Source organism: Arachis hypogaea, chromosome 13, assembly GCF_003086295.3.
Source record: "Arachis hypogaea cultivar Tifrunner chromosome 13, arahy.Tifrunner.gnm2.J5K5, whole genome shotgun sequence".
Lineage (NCBI taxonomy): Eukaryota > Viridiplantae > Streptophyta > Magnoliopsida > Fabales > Fabaceae > Arachis > Arachis hypogaea.
Window position 1 is genome coordinate 12,054,116 of NC_092048.1, and position 21,777 is coordinate 12,075,892.

At 35.9% G+C, this 21,777-nt stretch overlaps 3 protein-coding genes across 3 annotated transcripts; 1 reads left to right on the forward strand and 2 right to left on the reverse strand.

Moving 5' to 3' along the window:
• Positions 1-2,205: 2,205 nt before the first annotated feature.
• LOC140177445 (uncharacterized) lies at positions 2,206-4,541 on the reverse strand. The gene is made up of 3 exons (XM_072210550.1): positions 3,243-4,541; positions 3,108-3,158; positions 2,206-2,418 (listed from the first exon to the last, which is right to left on the reverse strand). The coding sequence occupies exons 1-3, from the start codon at positions 4,539-4,541 to the stop codon at positions 2,206-2,208; spliced, it is 1,563 nt and encodes a 520-aa protein (XP_072066651.1).
• A 567-nt stretch (positions 4,542-5,108) lies between these two features.
• LOC140177446 (uncharacterized protein At4g02000-like) lies at positions 5,109-5,849 on the reverse strand. The gene has a single exon (XM_072210551.1). The coding sequence runs from the start codon at positions 5,847-5,849 to the stop codon at positions 5,109-5,111; it is 741 nt and encodes a 246-aa protein (XP_072066652.1).
• Positions 5,850-16,527: 10,678 nt separating this feature from the next.
• LOC112737238 (putative disease resistance RPP13-like protein 3) lies at positions 16,528-19,480 on the forward strand. The gene has a single exon (XM_025787041.3). The coding sequence runs from the start codon at positions 16,774-16,776 to the stop codon at positions 19,225-19,227; it is 2,454 nt and encodes an 817-aa protein (XP_025642826.1). The 5' UTR covers positions 16,528-16,773; the 3' UTR covers positions 19,228-19,480.
• Positions 19,481-21,777: the final 2,297 nt, after the last annotated feature.

Consider the following 21,777-nt stretch of genomic DNA (forward strand, 5'->3'; position numbering starts at 1 on the left):
AGTGTTTTTTAGTTTTAGTCTCCTATATTGCCATGTGTTTAAGAGTGCCTATGTAGGCATGTAGCCAGGGGCGAAGCTCGAACCTCTTTTAGGAGGGGGCTAACATGCAAAATACAATTAAATAGAGAATAAAAAATAAAATTAGGGAGAGGCCAAATTATAAATTTAGAGGATTTTATAAATAAAATTTATTTATTTGGGAGGGGCCATTGCCCCCTTCACATATACTAAGCTTCGCCCCTCCATGTAGCATCATTAGAAAAAAAGTAGATAGCTAAAACTTATTGGATAGAGAATTCATATAAACTTTTATAGATTATAAATAAATTAATGATGTTATGTATACACTAAAATCAGTTACTAATATAAAATACATGTTAAAATATAAATATATATATTGAAAATAAATTAAATCACATATATATTTATATACAAATATATTGATGCTTAATTTTAGTAGTTAATTTTAGTGTATAAATAATATTTTTATAAATAAATAGATTAGCTTCTTATAACATTACTTTATTCTTATTTTTTATATATTATAATAGAAGTGGAGCCTCGCATTTAATTTATAATTATTCAACTTTATATATACTTATAGGACGCAATTTAAAGAAATCAACCGAATGTAAAGAACAAAATTCAAATCCATGATCTAAAAAATTACGGGAAGTATTAGGTAAACAATGACCATTTTAAACAACATGAACAACTACCAATTAAATAAAAATATACTACACTCTAATTTAATACTATTAATTAAATTTAAGATTAATTTTTTTTCCAAAGATAACATTTCATTTAATGAAACTTAAGGATGGGTCCACGGTGAACTCCTTACAAAATTCATGATGGGCTTTCCCATAAAAAACCAATATGTTATTACTTAGACAAGAAAGAAAATGCTTAAGAAAAAGAAAAAGAGAAGAGCTTTATGAAGGATAACGTGGGCTTCCCCTGTACGTGGTAATAGAAAAAAAATATCTTTCTTCTAAACACCTCAACTTCCTTCTCTTTCCAGTGCTTGAAAGTCATTCTCCAATTTGGTAGCTGCTTCCAAATTTGCCGGTGACAAATTCTCTCACCCTCAAAAATTAGTTTATTTCTTGCTATCCACAATTGCTACAAAATGTGAGCTACAAATCGAATCTGCTTCTTTCTATTTCTGCTTTGTTCCAAGTCTTCTTTGAATTGAAGCCACCATTTCCATATTTCATCATCATCACTCATGTTGGTGGGTGTCACACTTGAATTTTGCCAGGTTGCCATCGCTTGTGGGCAGGTTAGCAAGCAATGTCGTAGTGATTCCTCCTCTTGGCCACATCTCAGACAAATTGGGGAGATCTCAGGTAACCTTTCAGAGATTCTTCTTGCAACCGGCAAACCATTGTGAAATAACCTCCATAAAAAAACTCTGATTTTTGGTGGACATTTCAGACCCCACAAGGAGGACCAGAGCTTCTTTGACTTGCATTGAGCCGGAAGTACCTTATACCCCGAAGCAACAGTATATAGGCCTCTCCTCTCCAATGACCAGGTAGGCTTGTCTTCTCCCTCTATAATTTCTGTTTGTAAGATGGCTTGGGCAATTTCTGGACTGAATTGTGTTATTATTGATTGGTGGTTCCATTCCTTGTGCTCTGTCATTAGTTGTTCAACCCATTCTACTGGTGGATAGTCGGTTGTTTGAATTATTGTAGCCAATGTCGGAAACTGTTTAATCCAAGAATCTGTCATTACCTTCACCGAGTTGCCCCTTCCTATCTTCCAGATAAGCCCTTTTTCTATGACTTTTCTCCCTTCCAGCATGCTTCTCCACCCCCAAGAGGGGTTGTTACCTAATTCGGCTCTTAGAAAATTTGAATACTTGAAATATTTACTTCTGTATACTCTGGAAATTAGCGAGTCAGGTCTAGTCAGCAGCCGCCAACCCTGTTTTCCGAGCATAGCCATATTAAAAGCCCTGAGGTCCTTAAAGTTTAAGCCTTCTTGGGACTTTTGTCTACAGATTACAGTCCATTTAATCCAATGCATCTTCTTTTCCGTTCCTCTCTGTCCCTACCAAAACTGCATTATCATCTTATGAAGTTCTTCCATTAAGATCTCTGGGAGCTTAAAACAACTCAAAGTATAAATAGGGATAGCAATTGCTACTACTTTAATTAGCACTTCTCTGCCACTGGCTGATAGCAAAGATCGTTTTCACTGCTGAAGCTTCTTGGACACTCTATCCTTAAGATAATTAAAGGTAGCCTTCTTCGATCTGTTAACCACGGAGGGAAGTCCTAAATATTTGTCCTGATTCCCTACATGAGGCACCTGTAATACATCCGCCAGCTGATTTCTTATGACCTCTGGTGTGTTATGGCTGAAAAACACTGATGATTTATCTAAATTAATGACTTGACCACTAATCTGGGAATAGGTATGTAGCACACTCAATAAGTGTTGGCAATCCTCAGCTGTAGCTCTGCTAAATAGGATTGAGTCATCCGCAAAAAATAGGTGACTAATAGTCGGACATCTGCGATTAAGTCTCAAGCCCACAATTTCTTGCCTCTGTTCTCCTCTGTGGAGCAGATGGGAGAGCCCCTCTGCGCAAAAAAGAAATAGATAGGGGGAGAGAGGATCGCCTTGCCGCAATCCTCTACTTGGTTTGAAAAAACCATATGGTTGTCCTTCCACAATAACAGAATAAGAGACTGTCATCACGCACTCTTTTAACCAGTCCACCCACTTTTTGTAAAAACCCATCTTCTCCATCATAGCCCAGACAAAACTCCATTCCACTCTGTCATATGCCTTACTCATATCTAATTTGAGAGCCATCTCCTTTTCTCTAAACCGCTTAGTTTTTAGGAAGTGCATGAATTCATGAGCAATTAGAACATTATCACTAATAAGTCGGCCTTTAATAAAAGCACTCTGATTGTTGCTAATGATTTTATCCATGACATTCTGTAACCTATGCACTAGGATCTTAGAAATAATTTTATAGAAAATACTGCTCAAACTAATAGGCCGAATTTGCTTCATAGTATCAGCATTAGAGACCTTTGGAATCAAACAAATATTGGTGTGATTAAAAGCTCTCAATAAATGACCCCCCGAAAAGAAGCTAACCACTGCCGTATCACATCAGTCCTTATAACATCCTAAAAAAATTGATAAAATTTGGCAGTAAAACCGTTATCTCCAGGAGTAGAAAAGGGATTTATTGAAAAAACAGAATCTCTTACCTCCTTTTCTGTAACTGGTCTAGTGAGTCTTCTATTGATACTGGCTTCAATTTTTACTGGTACATCCTCTATTTCATCCGCAGGGTCCTTCGGATCAGAGGATTTGAATAAATCCTCAAAATAATTTTGGACAATGCCTGCTATTCCTTCTGGATCTGCTCTACTCTCCCCTTCATCATTTGTCAATCTAGATATACGATTCTTTCTATTCCGTGTTTGGAACTTGGAATGAAAGAACTTTGTGTTGTTGTCACCCCACTTAAGCCACTGAACCCTGGGTTTTTCCTTCCAGTACCTTTCCTCCATCATGTAGGCCTCCTCCAGTTCCTCTTCCAATTGACGTATAACCAGTCCATTCGCTCCTATACCCTTGCTTTTCTCCGCTTCCAGCTTACCCAATAATAGAGCAATATGGGTTTGTGAGTTTGAGGTCGTCGTCTTCTGCCAATTGACAATAGCATGCCTGCATTGTTTTAATTTCTGGAACAATTTATACATTGGGGACCCTTCACCTTCCACCGCCCATATTGCCTTTACTAAGTTGACCACTTCTTCCTTCTCGCACCATCGCTCTTGAAACATGAATCTCCTCTTGGTTTTAATTAGCGTTGCCACAGAATTTAGGAGCAAAGGACAATGGTCTGATCCGACTTCACTTAGATGCGATATTAAGGCCGTCGGATAGGAATTTCTCCACTCATTAGAGACCAATCCCCGATCCAGTCTCTCCTTGACCAGTGCACTACCGAATTGTCTATTAGACCAGGTGTACTTTGGCCCCTCATATCCAAGATCACATAGGTTTCCTCCATTAATAAAGTCTATGAAGTTCTGAACTGAAGTTGCTGGCTTAACTCTTCCACCTTCTTTCTCATGTTGTGCCACTATTGCGTTAAAATCTCCTATTACTAATTTGAGTTCACCACACAATTCCAACACCTCTAGTAGTTTGATAAACTGCTCACTTCTTAGCCTGTCATCTGTGCTCAAATACACTCCAATTACATCCCACACCTTCTGCAATTTAGGGTCTTCCCATTTGTAGTGAATGTAGAAGTCATCATGTTGGCAAATCTGCACATCGACCTCATCCTTGCAAGCTACCACCAAACCTCCGGCCTGTCCTCTTGGTTCAACACAGAATAGATTAGTGAATCCAGCTCCTCGAATAGTCCTTTCCACATTCAAGGTATTATTTTTAGTTTCACTCAAAAATAACACCTCGGGGGAATGGGTTTTACAAAACCCTTTCATGCTGTGAATTGTCAGGGGTTTCTCCAAACCCCGACAATTCCACATGATCATCTTCATGGAGTGGTGGGTGCCTCTTGTCGGGTGGCACTTTTTCCCATCTCCATAGGTTGTTCTTCTGATTGACAGAGCTTTTTATTTCCAGCTACTATTTTCCTCCCCTCCATATCCTCCGTGCTTCTTTTAGATCCGGCAAAGGAACTTTGTTTTTGATTTTTCCTCGCCATTTGTTTCAATTTCTGCCTCCCTCCAATTTCAACATTCTCCTTATTTCTTCTGCTAGTAAAACAAAATTGATTTTGCTGCTGTAATATCTGATTCTCCTGCATCTCTGTTGCATTTTCCAGCAGGAAGTTATCTGAGACATTCTCATTTACAACAATTTCCTTCAGCAGCTGCATTTTTACCCTTCCCCCTTGTATCTTCAGCTGGCTTTGGATCTCCTCATTCTCCTTACACTCCTTATTAGTCTCTTCCCTCATAGATAAATTTGATAGGCCTTTAAGCAGGTTAACTGGTGTAGGATTCTGATTTCGGGATACTCCTTCTGTCTCCTCCTTACTGTTATAGCAGTTGGTGTTTTGCTTCTCGATACCTATCCTCCTTCCGCTCTGTTCAGCTCGCAGCCATCCCCCCCCACAACTCTTCCTCCACTTCTCCGTTCACAGCGTCCTTCAATTGCTCATGACATCCGCGTACCTCATGTCCCACCTGTCCGCAATAATTGCAAAAATTACTGATTCGTTCATATCGTAATTTTAATTCAATAACTCTCTCATCCGGACCTGCTATCTTCAGAATTCTTCTTAGCGGCCTTGTTACATCTAAATTGATCTGGACTTTAACTATTCTATACTCCTCCTTCCCCTTTATAATAAAAATGTCCACATCCAAAACCTCTCCCAAGGCACCACCCACCTTTCGTCCTAATTCTTTGATTTTGCAGTATTCTGGCAAACCCCAAAGTTGGATCCATATTGAAACATATGCAAATTCTTTTTCCTCGATTGCTACTCCTTGCCTCCATCTCCTTAGGTTCAAGATATAGTTCTTAAATAACCAAGGTGCTCCTTTTTCAATTCTTAGCACATCCATTTCATTTGCAAAAAAGAATTGAAAGAGATTACCTCCATGACTTTGCACTTTGAAACCTGCTGGCTGTCCCCATATAGAAAACAGTGCTGATTCCATTGTTCCAACACTAAATGCTCGGTCTGCTAATATTCTCCCAACAAGACTTTGTGAGCATTTCTGTAGCCCTTCCGCAATGTCTTTGTCTTCAAAACCCACCACAACCTCCTCTTCCTCCAATCCCCGTGATCTTCCTTTCCTAGATGAACCTCCAAGGTCCGCCATTAATAGATAACTATTTGCAATCACTAGTCACTGGTCAAAGTATGAAAACTTCACTCGAGGGTTGACTTGTGTGAAAATAAGGATTACTCTACTAACCCTAGCAGAGCATAGTTTGAAAAGCCCTAATAGAGCCACTTATCTACAGCGATATTTTTAAGATTAATTTACTCTTTTAAATTTATTAATTCACATTGTTCATATATTGTTCAAAAATGTTGTTGGTTACTTATACTTTTACTTTTCCAAAAATTATAGTAGTAACTAATAGTAATATATACTTTCTGATTATGTGTTGTTTGTTGCAAGCATAAATAATCAGAAGGAGATGAGATGATGTTTTATGGCAGCATCTCTAACACCTTATACTTAGTCATCATCTTCTTCATTTTTGTGCCGTCCGGGCGATTCCTCAACTTCAACGTTTCAACCACTTGCCTTTTACTTAATCACTTATGTTAGCTATCTTGACAAGGAAGTAACTGAATCTGTTATTTTAATAGGATCAGTTTTTACATGATTAGATTGATTTTGTGTATAGTAGTCTCTATAACACTAAAATATAATACTTATCTATAACAAATTTAACACCATTTAAGAATTTATCCTAAAAAAACAGCCAAATAATTAGGACATTAACATTTTCCCTTAAAAAGTTTGGCACCAATTTATTAATATCTTTATTAAAATTTAGAATTTAGAATTTAAAATTTGAATCAAGTTTGATGTGTAAACTGACATGATGATAATATTAACATGACACATGATGACAAAAATACAAGAAATTCTAGCACAACCATTGAATTCACAGCTTCAATTGTTGTAAATAATAATGCAAGTGACATCGGAAGCCAAAAGCCAACTTCATTGTATCCTTTTGCATAATGAATTATTATGGCAACTTCCTTCCTTTTCTGAATTGGGACCAGTATTTTAGTAATTTCACCATATAATATTCTTATTTCCATAGGTGTGTTTGTGTTTGATAATGCATAAGTTGATGTGACTTGAGCCTCCAAGTCCAACTTACGTCTACTCATCTACTGAATGATAACAAACTTGCTGCATTGCTCTCAGGTAGGTCCTCAACTACAATAGAAATTCATACAAAATAGCATCCTATTTAGACTTCACACAATAATACACACCTTAGCGTTTTGCATAGTTGACTCGGAGTCAATGAGGAGAAGACAAAGAAACCAACTATTCATCTTTCCAAAAGATACAAAACAATTATCAACTGCACTTTTCTATTTCACATTAATTTTCGTCCACTTACAATCTTATCGTGATAAAGATTTTATAAATCGCTCCTCATTCTGTCAGGAACAATTAGAGCCGGATACACTCTTTAGCGGATTAAACACTATAAGTGTGAGTGAAAGCTCACCAAAATTGACGTAAAGTATCTGTTGAATCTAAAAAATAATAATTATATTTTTAGTGATGACAGGCACATTGCATATGATTAGATTAAAAGTCTAAAATTATTTAGTGTGTTTTATTGTATAGGCCCATAATAAAGTTTAATATATTAAATAAATTGGGCTGAACTTGGCCCAACATAGACAATTGAAAAAGGTTTTTGGACAAAAGAACTTATTGTTGAACTATGCCCAACATTGCAAAACGTCAAGTAAACTAGTTTAGAACTCATTCAATTTGAAATGAAAAAGTGCTTCACTTTTTTATTAAGCATCAAAGAGAAAAATAAAGAAAAAAAAATTGGAGACTAAGTCAAATCAATTAAAGAACGTTTAAAAAAAAAACTAATTTATTATTTTTATGCACACATAATAATTTGTTGAAACTACTTTTGGAGAACAAACACCATTCAAATAAGAAGAAAAAAAAAGAGAGGTTGCTTTTTCTTATTTATATCCAAGGATTAATAATGAAATTTGGGAGATAAAGTACAAAATTAAGGATATAGATTTGCCAAACACATTGAAATTTTCAGAACATTAACACTACTTTTGTTGTTGCCCATCTCTTTAGTGACTCTGCGCTCTTTAACTCTGATTTTCAACTCTGATTCTCTGCTTAAATTTTTTGGGAGAAGAAGAAGAACTTAAATGGTTTAATATTAAAAGTGTTGACTCATATTTTTAATTAAGTTTTGGAGACATTATTCCATACAAAAAGAGAGTAATCAGCTAAAGATTGAGACAAGGAGAGAGAATCCATAAATCTAAACCCCCCAAGCAACTTTACCACTAAGGTCTGAAGTTTTGAAAGCAATATATCTATATTAAAAGAAGCATTCTGTCAAGACGAAAGGCAACATTTGAGAGTTCTAAAATTGAATTATGCTTATAGCTTTCGAGTTGTTTCATTTTTTCTTCTTCATGTTTCTCTATTGAATATTCTGGTTCTTCAGTTATCTTTCTTTAATTTTATTCAATGAAAAAGATATGAGCAATGCTAGGGAACCAAAAGGGTATTAGCAAAAAACCAGCCAAAATATCTTTGGTGAATCCAAAATTTATACGAGTTAATATATATGGATGTTTCTTCTGTTAAGTATCAGAATGTTTCTTTTTCATACTAAATGGATGTTCTTTTATATATTTTTCGAATTTTTTTGTATTGCAAATGTGAATGTGTCTATTTCTTTAAAAATTTTATATTTTTTTTAAATTTTATAGATAGTTAATTATTTTTGCTAAAATACAATTGAATATTTCTTTTGTTAAGTATTATGATGTTTTTTTTCATATTAAATGAATGTTTTTTTTTTATATTTTTCGATAAAACCGTCCTCGAGTATTGCTTCCACGGCCTACCAAGGTACGTTTTCACAACACCAACGCGAGGGGCCAAATCGTCAGCGGGTCGAATCGTTGCGTTGTGTATGGAGATTCCGGTATTTTGGTTGGGATCGGTTCTGCCTTGTGCGGTAATTGAGTTGAATTGGCCGGTCATAGGGAGGCGAGGGAAGATGTTGCAATTTTGGAAGACTACGGCGGCGTTACCGAAAATAAAATCAACGGTGCCATAAATGTGGCAGTCGCTGTAGAATTGACGCATGGAATGGGCGTAGAGTGTGTCTTGGTAGCCCTTGAAGCTGCACATGTAGAAGGCTGATAAGTCGGCTCCGCTTCTAAGGGCAACTGCTTGGTGCTTGCTTGTCCTTGCTGTGTTTCGGAATGTTATGTTCACTGCTACAAAATAGAAGCGGAAGCCATCGGAGGAGTGGGTTGCGGTGGAGAGGCGGAAAGAGCTTGACGGTGAGAGAGAGAGGTCTGTGTGTGATTGTTAGAGGTGGATAGATTAATGTGAGAGAGAGGAGGAAGGTTTTTATAGGTTTCAATTAGGTTTAGTTAATGAATTTTAAATTTTTTAAATTTTAAATTTAAAAAATTTAAAATTAATTATTAATATAAATTAATATAGTTTTGTTTAGTTTTTGGCTGGTAACCTCTTGGTTCCAAATACTTTTCCAAAAGATATATATGTGAGGATTTAGAGAAAACTATTGAGAAAAAAAACAATGAAAGTTAGCTTGGAAAAAAAGTCAAAGATTATGTCAATCTCTTTTGTAATTTGTTTTTATTTTGTTTTTTGTACATGAGAGATATCTCTTGCTAAGTTGGGTGAGTACTTAGTGTTGGAAGTCTAGGAAGTGAATCTAGTTAAACCAAGCTTGATTAGAAAGTTTAATTTATCTCGAATAGGATTAGAAATGATCATAGGAAATTGGTGAATGTAAATCTTTTAAAAGATAGTAAAAATTCTACTATAATTATGATAAAAATTGAATATAGACTATATTACGTACATAAAGTGGTTGAACTAAGATATATAATTGTGTACTTTTTTCTTTTCTATTCTATTTCTAATTCGTTCGTTATGAGTCAAAAAAATTTTATCTCCTATATAATCACTTTTATAGACTTAACAGAATCTATTTTAAAATTAAAAATTAAAAGAACTTAAAAGTAACCATAGATTCAAACTCTTTAGGTCATTAAATACCTTCAGTATCTCTAGTAAGTAACTATAACAAATAAAACTGTGGATGCTGTAAAACTACATAAATAGACAGTAATCGTATAGGTGAATAATACTGAATAATACTTATACAATAGACAATAAAATATGTACTATATCAAAAACAAAAGTATAGTATACAGTGAACAGTAAATTATGTTATGACTATTAATTTTTTGTATGAAAAAAAAAATCTTAAAATAAAAATTAAATTGTTTCTGTATAATTTTAAAGTTACGGATTTAAGTCATAAAAACAACATTGATATAATTATTAAGTTAGACAGCGTACATTAACACAAAAATACTTATGCATTAAGTTGCCATTAACTTTTTGTATGATCATATATGATAATAGCAGTGTGTTGTAGTAATACTTTTAACTTTAATATTGCAAGTTACATTTTATAATATAATTTAATATATAATTTAAAAAATATGATATTTAATGTTATTCTCTATCTTACTAATTACTACAAAATAGATTTAGCATTGATATATAAAACCGTTTATAAAAAAACTTAAGAATTAAAATATTGTTAGTTTATTATAATATTATTTTATTCTTACTTTTATATATTATAATAAAAGTGATGCCTCGCATTTAATTTATATTTTTTCAACTTTATATATATTTATAGGGTACAATTTAAACAAATCAACAGAGTTTGAAGAACAAAGTTCAAAACCATGATCTAATATATTATAGAAGTAACTAGTAATTAAGTATATAACTAATTAAGATTATGTGTCGTTTGTTGCAAACATAAATAATTAGAAGGAGATGAGATCATGCTTTGATGATTGGTGGTGGTTGGTAGGATCATCTCCAACACCTCTTTTGCCAAAAATCATCTCATCAAGATCATGCATCATGTCATCATGGCTCAATCCAACCCTTGAATCACTTGGCTTCCTAATCAAGGCATCATCATCATCATCATCATCTTCAGTTGTGTTCCGGCCGGGTGATTCCTCTGCCTCGACCGGTTGGAGTGGAGTAAATGTAGGCAGAGCAGGAGGAGCTGTAGGCTTGTTGAATTCTTGATACTTGGTTAGAACCTTTTGAATCTCATCATTCAGATTCAATGCCTCAAAAAGAAGTGCTTCATTGTCCCCAGAAGTCTCAGCTATTCTTTGCACATCACATTGAGACCTTTGACACTGTTGTACTAATGACGTTGTCAGTTCATCCTGTACAAACAAGTTCTGTTAAATAACTGAATTTTTCAATTCAGATGGTTCACTAATGTGTAAAGGAAAAATCATGTGAACCTATATTTAACTAACGGTTTCTATTCAATTGGGATTATGCAATGAACTTTGTATTTATTTTATGAGAAATTCTCCACATACAAGTCTTTTCACATACAAGTCATACAAGTCATTTATTTCTTCTTCTTTCTCTTTTTCCATGTCTCCTCTTTTTCTTCTCCTTCTTCTTTTTTCGTGCCTCTTCTTCTTCTTCGTTTTTGAAGTGTTTCATCTTCATCGTCGTGTTTCTCCTCGTTCTTCTTGACCACACGTTTTTCATCTTCTTCCTCCTCATCTTCTGCACCTTCTTCTTCTTCTTGCTACACGTTCTTCTTCCTCTTCCACTTCTTCTTCTTCTTCTTTTTCTTTTCTTTCGTTTCTTGCCTTCTCTTTCTCCTTCTTCTTTTACGTGCTTTTCTCTCTGTTTTCTTTCTTCGTTATTCTCGATTTCCATTGTTTTTTGACATCAAACCCTGAAATCGTTTTTGAAGAAGAAGAAACAGCAGAAAATGAGGAGGAGAAAGAGAAAGAGTTCTGAATTATGCATAAGGTGTACTTCAACGAATTTTGGGTGTATTTCTTAAATCCTTTGGGTGTATTTTCGTAATCCTTTGGGTGTATTTCTGTAATCCTTTGGTGTATTTTTATAATCGTTTGGGTAAATTCCTGTGACCGTTTGAGTGTATTTCTGTAATTGTTTGGGTGTATTTCTGTAATCGTTTGGGTGTATTTCTGAAGTTCCATTATCTTCAAAACGATTTCAAAGCTTGATTTCAGAAATCATGAAAATAAAAAAAAAAAACGAAGCAAGAATACCAGTGATAAACACAGATAAAACAACGAATGAAAGACAAAGAGAGAACGCATGAAGGAGATCAAATTTGACAAGAAACTCGTTTTCATAGAGGAAGAAGAAGAAGAGTAGGAGAAGAAAAAGGAGAAGAAGAAGGAAGAAGAGGAGAAGAAGAAGAAGAAGAAGAAGGAAGAAAAGGAGGAGAAGGAGGAACACGCCATGAAAATCGTATATGGGTCAGCGTGTTTTTTGTTAAGTTTCTCCCAACTTGTATAATGACTTATAAACCAAATGACTTGTATGTGTAGCACTCATTTTATTTTATATTAATGATTGAACTCTATTATATTTTTGTGAAAATCATGTTAATAGACTTAGAGTCCATTTGAAAAATTTTAAAAGTTACTTTACTCGTGCAGATCGTAGACTCATTGGGTCGACAATCTGTCAAATGGACTTTCGATCTTTATTATAATGGAAGTGAAGCTTCACATTTATTTTTTTTTCAAAGATAAATGTTATTTTATTAATATAAAGTAAAAGTGTTTTCATAAGGAAGTACAAAAGAATTGGGTATTCCCATTTATCACCAACTGTGACTGAAAGACTAAGAGTTTAAAGAAGAGTAAAGTAAGAGTAAAGAAAATTAGTAGCATCTATCAGGTATGGCTCACGAGTTCACACACTAAATTGCTGGCTTCTTTCACTATCTCTGGTGCCGGGCTTATTACCTTCTCAAAAACACACCGATTCCTCGCTTTCCAAGTGCTCCAACACAGCGCCGCTATGAGGAGGGTCTTTTGTCTACCGTCAAAAAGGTTCTTCTTCTCTCATCCATAGGTCAGGGGTTATTAAGCTTAGGCTCCATATTATTGAAGACAGGGGGCATTGAAACAAAGCATGAGAAATTGATTCAGCCTTCAACATGCATCTTGGACAAGTGGCAGGAGTGGATGCGAACCGGCTGTGAACTTGTTGCAACACTGGAAGCTTTTCATGAAGACTTTTTCATAGAAAAATCTTAATTTTATGTGGTAATTTCAACTCCCAAATGCTATTCCAGACTCTGTTGTGTATGTTTTGGAGCCTCAATGAAGTAGGAGAATGAAAGAATCCATAAGCAATTTTGTATCCTGACCCAACTTCATATATACCAGATTTTGTCTAGCACCAATTAACTTCATCCTCCTCCTCTCTTGGTTTGATTAAAAAATTTTTATTGCATATATCAACTGAAAAAATCGACTCAATCAGATTTCTATTCCAGCTTCTATCAGGATTTAGTAACGCACTAACGTAATACACTTGCAGATTTGGCGGGATTGTGAGTGCATTTTGAGGGACATTAAGGGAAACTAGTGGTGGGAGCCAAGGGTCATGGAAGATGCGAACATTAGTGCCGGAGCCTATTTTCCATAACAAGCCTTTCTCGATCACCTTGCGCCCTTCAAGAACACTTCTCCAACCCTACGACGGTACGCTTCCTATCTCTGCATGTAGGAAATCTGTATATCTGAAATATTTAGCTTTGAGCATTCTTGATATAGTAGAATTAGGGTATTTCATTAGACGCCAACATTGCTTGCCCAATAAAGCCAAATTTTGCGTCCTTAGATCCTTGATCCCCAGCCCTCCATCTTTCTTCGGTCTCATCATTGTGTCCCATTTAATCCATACAATTCTTCGTTCTGCGCCTTTTTGACCCCACCAAAATTGCGAGAACATGCTATGAATCTCAGTCAACAGCGTGTCCGGGAGCTTGAAACAAGAGAGTGTATAAATAGGAATCGCCTCCCCCACCGCTCTCAATAGCGTGTGCCTGCCACCTGATGACAATAGACTTCTTTTCCAACCCATAATCCTCTTCTGAACTTTATCCTTGATAGCTCCAAAGGTTGCTTTCTTTGATTTTTGAACTATAGAGGGCAGTCCCAGGTATTTGTCTTGTGCTCCGATATGTTCAATATTTAGTGTCTGAGCAACTGCTAGTCTTGTGTTCTGAGGTGTGTTGTGACTGAAAAAGATAGCCGACTTATTCAAATTGACTTTTTGCCCACTGAAACCCTCATAGGTCTCTAGCAATTCTAGAATGCTTTGACTTGTATTAGGTGCGCTCTTGCAAAAAATGATTAAATCATCAGCAAACAAAAGGTGATTAACTGTTTGGCATCTCCGATTAACTTGAACTCCTTGAATTAATCTGTTTTGCTCTGCCTTGTGTAGCAAGAAGGAAAGCCCTTCTACACAAAAAAGAAAGAGATATGGAGATAGGGGGTCACCCTGTCGAATGCCTCTATTTGGCCTAAAATAGCCAAAAGGTTGACCTTCCACAACAACAGAGTAAAAAACAGTCGTTACCAATTCCTTAGTCCAGTTAATCCATTTAGCATCAAACCCCAGTTTATCCATAATATACCATAAAAAATGTCATTCAACCCTGTCATAAGCTTTGCTCATGTCTAGTTTAATAGCCATCTCATGCTCTGCCCCACTTCTCTTATTTTTCAAATAGTGCATACATTCGTGGGCAATTAGAATATTATCTGAAATGAGTCTTCCTTTGAGAAACGCACTCTGGTTTGGACTTATAATTTTATTCATAATACCTTGTAATCAGTGCACCATAACTTTAGAAATAATTTTATACATAACTGAAGACAAATTGATCGGTCGTACCTGAGTCATGTCACTGGCATCTGGCACTTTTGGAATCAAACAAATTTGAGTATGATTGAAGCTTTTTAAAATTCTGCCACTGTGAAAGAAACTTCTCACTGCCTTAAAAACGTCACCTCCAACTATATCCCAAAAAAAGTGAAAAAACTTAGCTGTAAACCCGTCATCACCAGGAACACTCTGAACATGAACACTAAATGTAGCTCTTTTGATATCGTCCATAATTACTGGTCTTTGGAGCCTACGGTTTATGGAAGCTGTAATCTTAGGCTCCAAATCCTCTAAGTATGGATTCGGATCAGCCGAACAAGATGATTCTCAAATAATTTGTGGCCTTTGGTTGCTCTAAGACAAGTGCATATTTAGCTACCTTCTGAAGCATTATGTATGAGACTAAAAGATATGGAAATGAAGGATGGGCATGAGCTCATAATCAGAAAGGGTAATTCCTATTTTTATGGAATTCAGAACCAGAAATTGTTGTGTTTGAACCACTTTTCTTTCAGTTTCATTTTCTTTTCTTTTTTATTTTGGGTCAGAATCAATATATGTATTATGAATTCCTGATACATTTCATCCTCCGAAAATGAAAGGTTTGATGTACTACATTCAACTCTGGAATTTAATGATTAACAAAATTGCTGGTTTTGTTTTTCACTTGATGCATTATGCATCCCAGGAACTCATTATTTACCTGTGTATTGCTATGGCATGGTTCTTTTCAATGTTTCACTTGAAAATTCATCCATAATTTTGCTCGTTTATTTATACATATAAATTATACATATAAATAGATATACTATAATAGTAGTGTATAAAATATAATCCGAAAAGTAAAATAAATCAATCTTACAATTTGTTCTTCTTGTTATGATGCTAATTTAAATAAATTAATCTTACGATCTATCTATCTATTTATCTGTCTATTTTTATTATATAAAAATTAATACTAAATTATTATGAAATAAACTTATGCCATATAGTTACTTTCCATGTGTCATATCAACTATTTTAAATAAGTGGCGATCATGAAAAAAATATTTCTTACTATTAGTCCATATCATCTATTTTAAATGTGTCAATTATCCAAAAAAAAAAAAAACTCTCTAATATTAAAAAAAAATCCTTAATCAATACTCTTAATTAATTAAATTTACTACTTATCATTAAACATTTTAATTATAAAGTAACAGTTAAATGCTATTAAATGCTATTAAAATAATAATAATAATAATTTTTAATTAAAAATATTTAAATTACATATAATTATGATCTACTTATTATATTATCAACAACACTTTTACTAGTATTACTTAATTGATCTCATAATTTCGCACATGAGTTTTTAAAAATCTCTCCAATCACTTTTAATTTTAACATAACATCAAAATTACACCATAGAGTATATCATTAAAGAAACAAACCAATATTCATATTTGATTTGTAAGTTTGTTTAGTGTTATATGTACAAAATAATCAAATACAACAATACTAAGAAAATAACTACAAAACATTACATATGACGAACTTTAATTATTGATTTTTAATTATTATTCTGTAATATTGCAGGAATTATTTTTCATGTGACTGCAAAAAAATATATATTTTACAATACTTTATTTTAAGAGTTACATTGATTAATTATAAAATAAAAAATCATCTATCATGTAAATTATCTAAAAAATTATATATAAAAAGTTTATAATATTAATTTTGTGCGCGGATTTGAATCATATACCTGTGTATAATTCCATATTCAATCTAAGATAGATCCTCAAGTACATGTAGAAGCGCAGGATAAAGTTATAGAGTGGTTAAAGAAAACAATGGAAAATAGTAAATTTGAGAAGATATAGTAATAATGCAGTAAAAGTAAACTGGAAACAGCATCCTATGTAGAAGGTGCAATAATGCAGCTTAACGTTTTGCATATATAGTTGAGGCATTGAGGAGAAGACAAAGGTACAATAAAGCTGTCTGGAATAATTTTATCAACTGCATTATTACATTCCACTTTAATTTCCATTCACACTTCACACAGTGTTTCTCCTTACTTCAATCTTAACTTGACAGAGATTTTAGGAAAAGATTTTATTAGATCGCTCTTCACTCTTCAGTCCTTCCCAAACATCAGTTTCCTACATCAACCATCATCAGTTCAGTTTCTAAACACAAATTCAATCCGTTCCTTACTTACATACACACCCCTTCGATGGCAGATAGTGTGATTTCCTTTGTCCTAGACAACTTGTCCCAATTGCTAGCACGTGAAGCCAATCTGCTATGTGGCGTGGATAACAGGGTTACAACCCTTCAAAATGAGCTCAGCCTGATAAACGTGTTCCTCAAAACATCTGAAGGGAAAACCAAGAAAGAAATTTACAAAGAAATTCTTCGTCAGATCAGAGATGTTGCGCACCAAGCTGAGGATGTCATCGACACCTTTGTTGTCAACGTGGCTATGCACAGACGTCGAACCATGCTGGGGAAGATGCTCCGTGGTTTTGAACATGGAAAGTTGCTCCGTGATGTGGTTGTGAAAATAGACAGCATAAAAGCCACTGTCAATGACATAAGAGAGAACAAGATGAAGCTCAGCGATGTCTTTCAACAAGAAGGTGAATCATCATCAGCAATAGAGGACGAGGAGAAGGTGCTGTTGCTGCACAGGAGAAGAAGAAATGTGGAGGAGCATGATGTAGTTGGTTTTGTTGGTGAATCCAAGGCAGTGATCCAGCTGCTTAAGAAAGAGAGTTCCCAAAGCAACGTTGTGTCCATCATCGGTATGGGTGGGTTGGGCAAAACCACCCTTGCTCGAAAGGTCTATAACACGGATGAGGTGATGTCATATTTCCATTGTCGTGCATGGGTTTATGTGTCAAATGACTGCCGAGTTAAGGAGCTTTTGCTTCGCCTTATCAACTGTTTGATGCCTAACGCTGAGAGCGAGCTTGGGAAGAAAAAGAAGGGAAAGAAACACAAGAGAATACAGAAACCAGGTGATATCTCTAGCTTGGGTGTGGACGAACTAAAGCTCATGGTGCGGAAAATACAACCAGGTGGCCTCTCTAGCTTGGGTGTGGACGAACTAAAGCTCAGGGTGCGGAATTTCTTGAGCATGAAAAAGTATCTGGTAGTCCTTGATGACCTCTGGAAGACTCAAGACTGGGATGATGTAAAAGATGCTTTTCCAAATGACAATAATGGTAGCAAAATACTCATTACTAGCCGTTTGAAAGAGGTGGCATCCCATACAAGTCCATATTATCCTCCTTATTACCTTCAATTACTCGGTGATCATGAAAGTTGGGAACTCTTTTCTAGGAAAGTGTTTCGAGGAGAAGAGTGTCCTTCTGATATAGAGCATCTTGGAAAACAGATGGTCAAAAGTTGTGGCGGTTTGCCACTCTCCATTGTTGTTTTGGGAGGGTTACTGGCAAACAAGGGGAAGTCATACAAGGAATGGTCCAAAGTTGTGGGACATGTCAACTGGTATCTTACTCAAGATGAGACCCAAGTCAAGGACATTGTACTCAAACTCAGCTACGACAACTTGCCTAGGAGACTAAAGCCCTGCTTTCTGTATTTGGGGATCTACCCTGAAGATTGTGAGATCTCTGTAAGGCCATTGCTACAAAAATGGGTTGCTGAGGGATTTATTCAACAAACTGGGAACAGAGATGTAGAGGAAGTTGCAGAAGATTACTTGTATGAGCTCATTGATCGTAGCTTGGTTCAAGCATCGCGAGTGAATGTTAATGGAGATGTGAAAGCATGTCGCATCCATGATCTTCTTCGTGATCTTTGCATAACTGAGAGCAAAGAGGACAAGCTTTTTGAGGTTTGCACAAATAGTAACATTTTTTGGAGATCAAAACCACGCAGGCTTTCTATCCAATGCGGCATGCGTGGCTACGTTTCTTCAAGCAACAATGACCATTCATGTGTCCGCTCTTTGTTTTGCCTTGACCCAAAAGGGTATGCTTTTACCCACAAGGAGAAGAAATGGCTTTTCAAATTCTTCAAACTGGTTCGGGTATTAGATCTTGGGCAAAACGTTTGCAGCAAGGTCCCTTCCAACTTGGGCTTATTTATCCATTTAAGGTATGTAAGAATATGCACAAGAGGCAAAGTCATTCCAGATTCTATATGCACACTCGAAAATTTACAAACTTTGGACATATATGGGCCGGATGATGCAACATATCTCCCTAGGGGAGTATGGAACCTCAAACAACTTAGGCATTTAAAGTGTAGAGGAATCATGATCCTACGAGGCCAGCATGGTTCAAAAGCAGGTGATCAAGTCATGTGGAATCTGCAAACAATCTCTATGATTAAATTCAATAGTGAGATTGCACGCATGATAGAGAAAGGAAGGTTTCCCAAGCTACGAAAGTTGGGTTTGCACATCTCCTCGGTCAAGAAAAATAATGTGCATGAGTTGTTGTCAAGCCTACGGCGATTAACTCATCTGAACAAGTTGACACTTTCCTTTAGGAAGAGTGAATGGCCACCAGTGCGTACAAAGTACAAGCACATGGAAAGGAAGATCGGGCTCAAACCAATTGAATTGTTACAAAGCCTGCAGCAGTTGTCGAATCTGAGAACATTAGAAGTTCGTAGAGCTTTGGACCTTGCAACGTGTGATATTGCTTTTTGTTAATTATTTGCTTTTGGACTGCATTAAGTTTTTCTTTATTTATTATTGTTTCAGTTTGTTGTTTTAGTCAATTAGTGGTTCCTGCACTTTAGGAGAAAAGTAGTTTTTGTTATTCCACTTCCTTATCTAGTAGGTATGTGGCAGTTTCTGTTCATCCCACTTCCTAGTTTAGTGGTGATGTGGTAGTGTCATGGATTAAAATCCTATAAATGTACTGCTTCAGTAAAGTAAAAATGTGTGATTCCCATTCCTTTCACCTACGTATTTTTCTTATATCTCTGTCCTAAATATTTCTGGTTATACCATAAACCAACAAACTGGTATCACAGCATTCTTCTTACGGGGCCTGTGAAAATGGAAGGTGAAGCAAGTCTCTCACAAATTGCTCCGCCCACCTTTGATGGAGAAAACTATGACCTTTGGGCAGTTAAAATGGAGTCTTATTTGGAGGCATTGGACCTTTGGGAAGCCGTGGAAGAGGATTACGAAATTTCTCCGCTGCCAAACAATCCTACCATGGCTCAAATAAAATTGCACAAGGAGAAAAAAACAAGGAAGGCAAAGGCAAGATCATGTCTCTTTACTGATGTTTCATCAATAATCTTCACCAGAATCATGACTCTCAAAACACCAAAAGCAATTTGGGACTATTTAAAGGAAGAATACGTAGGGGATGAGAGGATTCGAGGCATGCAAGTGCTCAACTTGATGAGGGAATTCGAGATGCAGAGAATGAAAGATTCTGAGACAATCAAAGAATACTCTGACAGGTTGCTTTCTATTGCAAACAAAGTTAGATTACTCGGCACTGAATTCACTGATTCTAGAATTGTGGAAAAAATTCTAGTTACAGTGCCAGAGAGATATGAAGCATCAATAACTACTTTGGAGAATACGAAGGATCTGTCCAAAATCACCTTAGCAGGAGTGTTACATGCCTTGCAGGCCCAAGAGCAGCGAAGGCTTATGAGACAAGATCACGTGGTTGAAGGTGCTTTACCAGCCAAGCATCATGAAGTTGGAAGTAGTCAAAGCAGCCAAAGCAAAGACAAAGGTAAAAAGAAAAATTACCCACCTTGTGAGCATTGTGGCAAAATGGGTCACCCACCCTTCAGATGTTGGAGAAGACCAGACGCAAAGTGCAACAAGTGCAATCAGCTTGGACATGAAGCTGTAATTTGCAAAGGCAAATTTCAACAACATGAAGCTAATGCCAATGTTGTAGAGCAAAATGAAGAAGATCAAATCTTTGTGGCAACATGCTTCTCAGCAAGGAGTAGTTCTGAATGCTGGCTGATTGATAGTGGTTGTACAAACCACATGACATATGATAAAACTCTTTTCAAGGATTTGAAGCCTGCTAAATTCTCAAAAGTCAGAATTGGGAATGGTGACTATATTTCTGCAAAAGGAAAAGGAACAATTGTAATTTCAACTAGCTCAGGTATGAAAACCATTTCAGATGTTCTGTATGTGCCTGACATTGACCAAAATCTGCTTAGTGTGGGTTAATTGTTAGAAAAGGGATTTAAAGTTTTTTTCGAAAATCTACATTGTCTTATCTTTGACACTACCGGTCGGGAGATTTTAAGGGTTAAAATGAGAGGAAAAAGCTTCTCATTTGATCCAATTGTGGAGGAGCAGACAGCTTACATCACCCAAGTCAGTCCCACTGAACTCTGGCATAAGCGACTTGGTCACTGTCATATTCAAAGGATGCTGAACATGAAGAGGAAAGATATGATTGAAGGTCTACCAATACTCTCTGATCATTTGCCAAATCGTAATGCCTGTCAATTTGGTAAACAAAACAGAGTGTCATTTCCCAAAACAGTTTGGAGAGCCTCTCAAAAGCTGCAACTCATCCACACTGATGTGGCAGGACCTCAAAGAACTCCATCGTTACAAGGTAGTCTATACTTTATTCTTTTCATAGATGATTTTACAAGAATGTGCTGGATTTTTTTCTTGAAATTCAAGCATGAAGTGGCTGGAGTCTTTGTAAAGTTCAAGAATATGGTGGAAACTCAAAGTGGGTGCAAGATACAATTTCTAAGATCAGATAATGGGAAGGAGTACACCTCAACACAATTTGATCAATTTTGTGAAGAAGCTGGTATTGTACATCAACTCACAACCCCATACACTCCAGAGCAAAATGGAGTTAGTGAAAGGAGAAATAGATCAGTAATGGAGATGGCCAGATGCATGCTGCATGAGAAGGAATTGCCTAAAGAATTTTGGGCTGAAGCGGCCAACACAGCCGTTTTTCTTCAAAATCGACTTCCATCCAAGGCTTTGAAAGACAAAACTCCTTTTGAAGCTTGGTATGGATATAAGCCTTCACTAACCTTTCTTAAAGTGTTTGGTTGTGTTTGTTTTGCACATGTTCCACAGGTTAAGCGCGACAAGCTTGACAAGAAAGCAATTCCGGGTATTTTTGTGGGTTATAGTTCTGTTTCAAAAGCCTACAAAGTGTATCATCCTCAATCTGGAAAGTTGACTGTGTCTAGGGATGTGCATTTCAATGAAGATCAACAATGGGATTGGAAG